Source organism: Parus major, chromosome 14 (assembly GCF_001522545.3).
Source record: "Parus major isolate Abel chromosome 14, Parus_major1.1, whole genome shotgun sequence".
Taxonomy (NCBI): domain Eukaryota; kingdom Metazoa; phylum Chordata; class Aves; order Passeriformes; family Paridae; genus Parus; species Parus major.
In genome coordinates this window covers 11,812,657-11,823,185 of record NC_031783.1, presented here as the reverse complement: position 1 = coordinate 11,823,185, position 10,529 = coordinate 11,812,657, and the positions used below count along the sequence as shown (strand labels likewise).

The window sequence follows — 10,529 nt, the reverse complement described above, 5'->3', positions numbered from 1 at the left end:
AGGCTCAGCGAGGGTGGCAGCACCGCTGCTGGGAAGTGCCCACGCTGCCGAAACCGCAGCGTGTGAGCAATAGGGAAACTCGTGGGGCAGCAGACGGGTGTCAGAGCTTCCTGTGCCTGACACAGCTCCCTCCGCTGACCCCGCACCAGGGGAGGGCTGAGGGGCACCAGATCCTGCACCCAACACTCCATCCCACCAGGCAGCTGGGGCAGGGCAGCACTGCTCTCCATCCAGCCTTCCCCTCCTCCAGGGCACTGTTTGGGGTGGCGGGGTCGGGGTGATGCTCTCCGAGGTGACACACTCAGCCAGAGCCTCACCTCACCGAGGGCTGCAGGGCTTGGGGGACTTTGATTTTGGTGGCTGTGTGAAGGGTGAGCGGCTCTGGGAGGAGGGGTGGCTGCTTCAGCACACGCCGACTTCCTGCCAGGCTGTATTTTTAGCAGGGCCAGCCCTTGATAACCCAGAGATTCAAGCGAAACTGTGAAGTAAGTAAATGTGCCTCGAAGAGGAAAAAAAAAAAAAGGGTGTGCAGGAAGGCGGGGAGGAGGGGATGGCACAGGTGGAAACTGGTACCGGTGGCACAAACAGGACTGGTTTGGGGAGTGGGGGGCAGATCTTAGGCTATCGCCACAGCCCGTGGAAGCTGGGCTTGTTTCTAGCAGGTGGATGCTCAGTGTTGGCTGAAACTGTGGTGGAGAGGGTGAGGGGAGGGCTGGGAGGGAAGGGGCTCGTCCCCCGCAGCCCCCAAGCTTCCCACGCACACGCCTGGCCGCCGGCTGTTAACAACAGCCTGCTAACAACCGGCTCACACCTCATCCCACCGCCTCCCTCCCGGCACTGGGCCTGGGAAAAAACAGCCCTCAGGTGCCAAAGCCTGTCCCAGCCTTTTGGGAAGGGGAAGGAGGAGAGGACCCTCACACCCTGGGATGCAAATGGCCAGCAGGATCCCAGTACCCGTGGGAAAAAAGGGATGGAGGGGCAGCCCCTCCTCGGGGCATCCCTGAGAGCTCGGCCAGAGGTGATAACATCTGCGGGGGATCAAGGGGTGTTCAGAGCAGCACATCCATAAAGAGACACCGGAGCCCGGGACCAGGTGACTGTGGTCAGCAAAAAAGCCGCTTTATTGGTGACCGCTCCCACGGGAACCCCGTGGCAGCGATCGGGTTCAGGTCCCTGAGAACACACTGTCCATGCTGGTTCCCCTTCCCACATCTATTGCTTTAAACACATCCTAGTTACAAAAAGCACAGAGTGACATTCCAGATACTGGAACATATAAATTAAGGTAAGTGATAGTTACAAGGCATCGCAATTTTTTTTTTTTTTTTCTTTCTTAAACAGATTATCAAAGGTCAGGGATTTTTCTTTTTCTGGTCCACAGAAAATGTATAAAAAGCATTTTAAAATCTACATATTTCTCAATGTGGTTTTTTTTCTCTTAAAAAAAAAAAGGCACAGTAAAAAAAATACTGGCTCAATAACATATTTACAACACACCCATTATGGGCTATTTTCACTCAGCTTCAAGTTGGAAATGTTCAGCTCTGGCTCGGCCCAGGGGCAGAGAGAGGGATGGTATTGGCAAGCAAGGCAGCTCTCGGAGGATGCTGGGCCCCTCTCCCTCCCTGGATAAATCCCTCTCCATCAGGGAGAGCACAGTGGAGGGGTTGGGAGATGCTGCCTGCCTGTGGCAGGTGCCCAGGGCCAGGGCAAGGCTGGAGGATGCTCTGGCCCCGCCGGGAACATCCACACAGCCCCAGCCAGACCTCGAGGTGCTCCTTTGCAGAGCTGCAGGGCTGCCCCAGCCGCACTGGAGGGAGACCCTGGACAAACACGGTGCCCACCGCACTGCAGTTCCAGAAAAGCCCTCCTCCCACGCCCGTATTTATAGAAAGTCTTTACACCAGTCTATAAATAGTTCACCCGCCGATGCTGCCGGCAACACTTCACCCTGTGCGGGGGAAGCTCTGGGAAATGGAGTTAACACCAACATCAGCGCCCAGCCCTCCCCCCTGCCTCCCTCCAGAGAGGCTGTCCAGCACCCGGCAGCTTTGCAGGACCCTGGACATTGCCATGTCCAGAGGCTTCCCCTGCCCACCTCTGCCTGCCAAGCCAGGGAGCAGAACTCACAGGGACCCCTCATCCGACCTGGGAGCCAGAGCTTTGCTGCTGAGATTTTGGGACTGGGAGAGAGGATGGGGTGGGTTAAGGGAGCAGGTTGGAGGGTAGATGCAAAGGAGGGAAGAACACACCAAAAAAAAAAACCAACTTAACATTTGAAATGAAAAAAAAACAAAAAACAAAAAACCAAGGAGAAGCAAGCCCGGGGTGGGGCAGGGCCCCGCGCTGCGGCCGCTCCCCACGCATGGCGTGGGGCCCGCCAGCCGCGGGACACCCAGTGGTTAAGTGCTCAGTTCCCGTCCCTCTCCACCATCCCGGCCGGACCAGGCAGCGGGCACGGGCAGCCGGGCAAGCAGGGAGGGGTCAAGGGGCCGCACAGCAGCCTTCAGTACACACACACTGTGCAATACCACAGCAACGACGTCCGTCCGTCCGTCCGTCCGTCCGTCCGCCTCGCGGCAAGGCCGGACCGACACACCCGCACGCAGGTCCCGCACGCCCGTCGGATACCGGGGAAACTCGGGACGAGGTTGGAGGGCACGCGCTCCTCCTAGTAAACCATGTTGGTGGGGCACCACGGCGTGTCGGGGTACAGCAGGCAGTGCACGGAGCGGAACCTGCGGAGGAGAGGAGCAAAGCTGAGCACGGGGCGGTGGCAGCCCCAAGGCAGCCCGGTTTGGGGGGGACAGGGACCCCCATCTCACCTGGATGGGTCCTCCTCAACAGAGAAGGCTCCCTTCATGTGGATGGAGTTGCGCTTGTTTTCGAACATGCCGTAGCTCAGTGTCACCTGCGGGGCAAGCACAGAGGGGTGAAGTGGCTGATGTGGCCATAATGATCAAGCAGAGGAAAGGGGAGCTGCAAAATTCACCCCACTTCTCCCAAAGCCTCCAGTGACGCCTCACATCATCCCACAGGGATAGGCCAATGCGGTTTTTTCCCTCCGCTGTTTTGGTCACACATCAATCAATAGATCAGCCGTGATGCCCAATTTGTAGGTGACAACTTGGGGTACCTGTTTGTGGATCTCCGACTTGGGCACCTGGTGGAGGTTCTCCAGGTGGGAGTGGAAGAGGTTGCTCCGGATGAGCTTCACGCCCAGCACGGACTCGATGATGTAGCCGATGGTGCAGTCGTCGGGCAGGCGGATCTTCTCTGCAGTGCTCATGAAGTGACCCCCACTGCGGGGAGACAGAGAGGGGCTGCAGAGGAGCAAAGCCCAGGGGATGTGGGCACCCTGCAGGATTCTGGGGTTGGCCAGTGGGTGCCCAGCTCTGATTAAAAGCTAGTTTGGAGGAAATTAAGCCCTTCCCAGCTTGTTTCCAAGCTCCCTGCAGACACCCCCAGAAAAGCAAAGAGAGAAAGGTTGTGGGACATGGTCCAGCACCCTTCACCTCTCTGTGCCCTGGGGACCATGAGGAGTCCCCATGAAAGAGCAACACCAATGCTCTTACCTGGCCCAAGGGCTCATCTTCAGTGCCAGCCCCCGGCTGATACAGAACCCTGCTCCACCCGTGGCAAACCAGAAATGCACAGGATGCTGCGAGAGAGGGGAACCAACGCAGTGAGACAACAGCTCCTTCTCCACCCAGCACAAATTAAACAAACCCCAAACTCTCCCCATACTCACCATCTTGTTCTCACTGATCCTCTCCGTAGCCTGGATGGGCCGGTCCAGGCTGGGCTTCCCGATGTAGATGTCCTGCGTGTGGGGGTAGCTGGAGAGCAGCTTCACCAGCATCCGCACGTTCACGTAGTTGTCATCATCCACGTGGCAGAACCACCTGCAGTGACAGCAGTGTCACACCCAACCCGGGCAGCTCCCCAGGCCCCACACTGAGGTACAACCCCATAACCACAAATGGTCTCTGTTTGCACCCCCCTCAGCCCTGTCATGGCCCACAGCAGCCCTGGGCACCGCTTACTTTCTGCCAGACTCGATGAACTTGTCGTACTCCACGGCCATCTTGCAGGACAGGGCCTGGCGGCTGTGGGCAGCCGAGCAGTTGGTGTTGATGACGTTTCCTGCGGGGAAAAAAGGGGGGTCAAAACCCAGCACTGGTGCATTCCACACATCCCCACGCACTCAAATGGTGACACTTCACCACACACATCCCAGGTGTGCCAGGGGGATGGAAACTCATGGATGATCCCAATGCTTAGTGACCCACATGCTATGCTGTTTTGGGCAAATGATGAATTTTTGGGGCAATGTCTTTTGTGTCTATGTGAGAGAAGGAAAGGGATAAATAAGGAATGTGGATGCAGCAGATGCACCATAGATCAGCCCTATCCATGTTTTAAGCATGATGCCACCCCACATCACCTTGCCCAGGGTGCACCAGCCACCCTGGAGGTGAAGGGGTGTCTGTGAGCCCTGAGTTTCCCCAGGACATGGTAGCAAAAATCCTGCCCTGTTTTGCTTGCCCAGCTCAAAGGCAATCACTTCCCAGCCTGAAAAGGAGTCATTTGCATGGGGAGAATAGAGCATGCTGACCCCAGCCCAGAAAATGCTCCCATGAAACTCTGTCCGCGTTGCCATGAATCCCAGCTCACCCCAGGGACAAAGTGGTGCAAAGGCACCCCACCCTGTTACTGTGACCCCCAGCAGCATCATGCAGGGCACGGGCTGGGCTGACTGGGGAGTAAACCTGTCCCCAGATGGGTACTTTAAGCAGTGGGTGCTCTAAGCATTAACAAATTGTGTCATTCTCAACCCAGGTTACTGTGGCAAGGGCTTTTTCAGAGTTCCTGGGACAGACCCTATGCCAACTGTGCTCCACAGGTGGGAGACCTTTCAGGGGACCTGGCCAGGTCACACACACAAAGGGACAAGAGCCACAGACTCACGTGCTTGCTTCTTCAGCTCCTCATCCTCTCCGTCAGTGAAGATGAAGGTCTGAAAGAGAAGACGAGGCACCTCTGAGGACCGAGGGGCTGAGACCATGTGGCTCTGGATGTGACACAGCACCCCTGGGATCAGTTCCTCCAGGAGAGTGGTGCTGACTTCTTCCCCCTTGTCAAAACCCCAAGTGGCACCGGAGAGCCGGGCACCCACACAACACACCCAGCTTCGGACCAAGAAGGGTGCTGAGCTCGCCTTGGGAGCGAACCCCAGCCCCCGCACGGAGCATCCCCATCCTCTTGCCTTTTGCACAGGGAGCAGCTGGCAGGGAGATTTTGGGGGCCACAGGGGCTGTCCCCAGCACAGGGCGAGGCAGGGGCATGGAGGGGAGCAGGTGCAGAGCGCGGCCTGATCTGAGCAGGGATTTCGGGCTTGAGCCGGCGCGCGTGGCCGCGGATGCCAGAGCTGCCGCCCAGGCAGGTGTGTTTGCCCATGGCGCCGACTCCCAGCCGCGTCCCCACCTGTGTCAACAGCACGTGGCTGTCCTTGGCCACTTGCACAATACCTCCTGGACTCCTCTCTGCTCCTGTGTCCTACCCAAGGGGGCTGAGACCCTGGAGCCTGTGAGTGCCACTTGGTAGCCCCGAGGAGGAGATGGTTCCCCAGTGCCCCATCCCAGCACAGTCCCACGGTGCCAGGCAGCACCTGACCTCCTCCCCAGGCCCCTGAGCTGCCTGCCTGGCTGCACTCCTCTATTTACACAGCTAATTCCTGGCATATGTCACCCAGCAAGGAGGACTGGAGGGGCTGCTCTGGGCCTGGGATTTGGGGAAGGACGAAAAGCAGGAGGAGAGAGCAGGGGGGTGGGAAAGGCATCACCATCAATCAGCGGGCAGCAAACAAAGCTGGAGGAGAGAAACCACAACCAGCTGCCAAGCGCTATTAAAAACCAGACGTGCACAAAAGGGCAAAGGAAGAAAGACAAAAGGGCTGGGGGGGGGAAGGCAGGAGGCAGCAGAGGGGGGACGATGGAGCGCTGGGGATGATGAATTACAAGTGAGCTGGAAATTGGGTGCCACCCCGCAGCCGGCCCCGGGAACGCGCTGGGGTTTTGTGGCTTGTTTGAGGAGCTGGGTACAATAGTGGGGTTGACTTTACTCAGCGAGGAGAGTTAAGCGGGCAGCAGTCATTAGCATACAGCTGCACTGGTTAACCCGGCCCTGTTTGCTCAGGTCCCCAGCCGGGGCTGGTGGGGAGAGCCCAGAGCTGCAGCGAGGCTCAATGGGAGGGGACAGGGCCACAAGTGACCTTTGGGGCTTGAAAAGGAGAAAAGAAAAAGTTGGGGGGGGAAAAATGATGGAGGAGGTGGGAAGGCAAGTTCTCACAAATGCACAGCCTGCTGTGAAGCCTGGCTTGTGGGGAGGGACGGAGGTCAGGAAGGCTCTGAGCAAAGGGGATGGGAAGTGCTGGTGAGGATGGGACAGCTGCAGGATGGGGACCCACCAGCTGCAGGACCAAGGATGCCCGTGGTTGCTGTGTCTCCATGGACACATCACTGCTGGGGTGGCACAAGGTCAGTGTTGTGTGTACAGGAGGGGGGGTCACCCCCAACCAACTTGGGGTACAGATGCTGCTCCCCATTTCCCTCAGGTGCTCAGGGAGGGGTCAAGCAACTGCCTGGGGTACAAATTGAGCCAGGGCAGCAGGACAGTATCCAAGGATGCCCGAGACAACACCATCACACTGGGGGGTTGGCACTCCAGCCCAGGTTTCAGCCTCGCTGGAGGGGGCCAGGGAACACACAGCCTGTGCACAGGCAAGACAGAAAATGTTTGCTTGATTAGCTCAGAAGCGCCGTCCAGCAACTGCCTTCAGCTGCTCCAAAAATAACCCTACAACTAATCCTGCACTCAGCCTCTATAAATAGACCACAGGGACAATTGTTTATTACTTGCCTGCACCGAAACGTTTCATCCTACCAAGGCTTCTCCCCTCAGCCTCTCCCCACACCCATCCCTGTAATATTCCTGCTGTGTGTGGACCAGGTGGCACCTCAGGGACTGGGACAGGGGCACACAGCTGCAAGTCACCCCATGTGGGCACCTACTGGGGCCTCACAGGCTTCCCACATCCCTCTCAACCCCACCATGATATTTGATTAAAACTAAACCAATTGAAGCTTCATTTTTAAAATTAATTTTGTAATTAATCTGTGTTTTTTGGAGGGGAGATGCACCCTGCCTGCCAGGCCCTTCACCTGGGGCTGCAGGAGAGGGGAGCAGAGGTGACAGGCAAGCCTGGGAAGGGATAGGCCAGGAAAGGATGAGAATAAGTGAAAAACACAAATCCACCTTTGGCATCTCCCATGTGGGATGCCAGACGTGAAAGCAGTGTTCAGTTTATTATAGTGGTGCAAGTGGACACTGCAGCCAACATCCCTGAGCTTTCACCTATAAATCACCACCTCCAGACCCAGCAGGGCCAGAAAGCACTCCCAGCCCTTACACCCACCTCTCTCCCACTTGGCCCCTGTGCCTGCCACAGCACAGAGGGGTGCAAGAACCTCTTGGACCCCTCCCGCAGTAACTTTTCCTGCTGGGTGCAGGAGAGGAAGGGCCCGCTGCCCCCCTCCCTCCCCTCCAGCCCCTGCAGGAAACTTCATTGTTCTCAGAACTGCAGCTTCAAGAAACACAGGATGCCAAATCCCTCCCGAACAATAGCTGCCAGCGCTCCTTGCAGCCCCGCGGCCGGGACTGAGCGGCACCCGGGATCCCCTTGGCCAGAATGGGCTCAGCCCCCCCAGGAGCCAGGCAGCCACTGCCTCCTCCTCACCCTTGGGGAGGGCTTTTTTTTGCTTTTTTTTTTTTTTTTTTCCTGCCTCCCCTTCATTTCTCCTTTCAGGGTGACTCATTTCCCCTCCACTGGTGGAACTCGTGGGTTGCTCATGGCTGGGTGCTGCACAAGGTGTCCCACCAGCCAGGGCCACCCAGGGGTCACCCTCTCTGTGCTGCCTGGCCGAGTGGTTCTGTGACTTCCCAGGGTGACAAACTCTCAGCATCTGCCATGCCTGCCACCATCCCACCCACCAAAAGGGGAACCTCGGCCAGGCAGGCACCCCATGAGCCTGTGGTGCACAAATCCTGACCCTGTGCCACATCTCACTTCCCCATGCTGGGAGAGGATGGAGCGCTCTGACACCCTTCTCACAGTGACCCCACCTGGGTGCAGAGGAAAGAAGGCAGTGAAGAAGTGCTGGTTGGGGGCCCTCAGTCTCCAGCTGGACAAGAGGCTCTGGAGCAGGTCAGGATGCTGCCAGAGCTGCCCAGCTTTGTGTCCCCCACAAATGTTCTTCTTTTCCCTCCAGCCTTGGGGTTTAGGGGGGAAATCCCCGCCCCTCTTCAAGAAGTTGGGGGCAGTGTGATGGTGATGTCCTTGCAATGGCAGCGTGCCACGATGGCAGCAGCCCCAGTCCATGGTGGTGGCTTTCCCCAGGACCAGGGGCAGGTCTGTGCTGGCACAGGATCCCAGGGCTGGGATCTGCAGAGGCGAGGAAGGGGCTTGCAGGGCCGCGGGCCCTTCCTCCCCCTGCTCCTTTCAGCAAGAGGAAGAATCCTCCACTGTAATTTTAAATGCTATAATTTTTAATAACCCCCTCACAAACAATGAGCTCATTGTGTGGCAAGGGTCCCCCACCCTCCCGCCTGGTGCTCCACGCGCCGCTCACCGGCTCCGGGGCTTTTTTGGGCAAGGACAGCAGCATCGTTTGGGACAGGCAATTAAGGGGCCCCCACCCCTTAAACCCACACAGGCTGCCCCGGGGGACAGCAGGGAGGGACCCTCACACAAGATCCGAGTTCAGCAGAGCTCAGCAGGCCCTGGCACACAGCCCAGGGCTGGGGGGAGGCAGCTGCACCGCGGAGCTGCTTTGGGATGAGCGGTCCCTGCTCTCAGCCGCCCTGGTGGGAGTGCGAGTGAGACTCGCATGCCAGCACACTCCAGCATGTGGGTGGGGACCCTGGCCAAGGTGCTAGAGAAATGTGGGAGCCGCCATCAGAGGAGCGTGCTCTTTGGAAGGCAAAGCCGTTCCCTTTGCCCCGAGAGCAGGAATTTTTCAAAGGCTGCAATTACAGTTCTGAGCGGGAGGCAGCCAGCGGATCCCACGCTGCCGGGAGCGCAGCCCTGGCGGGCTCCGAGGCGTGTGCCGAGCTGCCTGCAGATCTCTGGGGTGCCCCAGGGACACCCAGCCGCCTTCAGGGTAACCCCAGGGGCAGCAGAGGTGTCTTTGGCAAGAAAGCAGCGGATTTGGACTTGCTCCTGTCCAGGATTTCTGCTAAATGGCCACTTTCGTCCCCCCTCTCTTTTCTTTCAAGTGCAAAGTTTCTCCAGCCCGAACTCCAGCATCCAGCATAAGGATACCGAGACAGCTGGAAACTCTCCCCAAAGCAAGGAGGGGAAAACCCATAGCTCTCCTCCAAAAGCAGCTTGTCCGGCCTGGATTGTGCAACCCAAGGAGGAGATTTAGAAGGGAATAGGGATGTGCTCTCCCTGTGCAGAGGCAGGAAGGAGAAGGGGGTGCCCTTTGCAGTGTCTTGGAGGTGACAGAGGGCAGGAAACAGGGACTATTGTGGGCAGAACAAAGAACAGCCAAGGAAGGACACAATGGCTGTTCCCCCTATCTGCCAGGGTCCAGGCAGGAGCTACCTGCTGGATTTAACCCCTTCTCAGCAGGGTCTGCACTCTCCTGCCTGGCTAATGAACAGCCAGAGGCAGGCTGGGGTTTGAGTCAGAGGAGATCGGGAGAAAGAGACTCAAGTATCAGGCAGGGGAGATTCTCAGCCCTTGGGCAGGAACTTCCCCATGTTGCTGAGGCAGCTCACATGCCTGAGCACCCTTAGAAAAACCAGAGAGAGAGGATGAGCAGAGACAGGCTTGACTCAGACCAAGAGAGATGTTTGAGCAAAGGCAGTGCCCCGCTGCCACCAAATCACCCTCCTGGGATGGAAACCGGGGTCCAGGCAGGGAAGAGATGCAGAGCTGCAGGGAAGCAAGAGAAAAGAGCCCCATAGCACCAATCCCACACTCTGCAGGCAAAAAACCCCAACCTGCTGTTAAGTTTGGGGAAGGTCAGGGTGTCTCAAAGCCTCCCGGAGACAGCGGCTGTGTCGGCGTGGGAAGAGCGGAGCCAATCACCTCCAGCAGCGCGGCTTCATCCCCTGTGCCTCGTGTCCCCACCGCCCTGCCTCGCTCCGCAGGAGTTTGTGCTGCCTCCAGCTCTCTCGGCAGCTCCTTGTCCTCAAGTGCTGTACAAGAGCCGTCACTCAGCGGCTTGGCTTGTCAGGCAGGCACCTCGCCGGGCTGCGGCCCCCCTGGCTTCATGGCCCTCATCTCTAGGCAACCTGACCTGGACACGGCCGGCTCCGGCTCCCTCGTTCCCATGGAAAGTGCCACACAAGAGGCTTCGAAGCCTTTTCTCTGCACCAGGAGAAAAGGGGCTTTGTTAGCTTGCCCAGGGGGACAGCGTGAGAGCCGAGCCTTGGGGCTCTGGGAATCCAAACAGACAAAC

The 10,529-nt window shown here is 58.1% G+C and overlaps 1 protein-coding gene across 1 annotated transcript in view; it reads right to left on the bottom strand.

The window, feature by feature from the left end:
* Positions 1–1,089: 1,089 nt before the first annotated feature.
* Positions 1,090–10,529, bottom strand: part of LFNG (LFNG O-fucosylpeptide 3-beta-N-acetylglucosaminyltransferase) — an 11,251-nt gene continuing 1,811 nt past the window's right edge. Inside the window, exons 2-8 of the mRNA XM_015643278.2 lie at positions 4,972–5,020; positions 4,047–4,146; positions 3,752–3,905; positions 3,576–3,661; positions 3,137–3,302; positions 2,826–2,911; positions 1,090–2,738 (exon numbers count right to left, since the gene is read on the bottom strand). Of these exons, the coding sequence (XP_015498764.1) occupies positions 2,672–2,738; positions 2,826–2,911; positions 3,137–3,302; positions 3,576–3,661; positions 3,752–3,905; positions 4,047–4,146; positions 4,972–5,020 (708 nt within the window). The 3' untranslated portion in view covers positions 1,090–2,671. The remainder of the gene's footprint in view (positions 2,739–2,825; positions 2,912–3,136; positions 3,303–3,575; positions 3,662–3,751; positions 3,906–4,046; positions 4,147–4,971; positions 5,021–10,529) is intronic.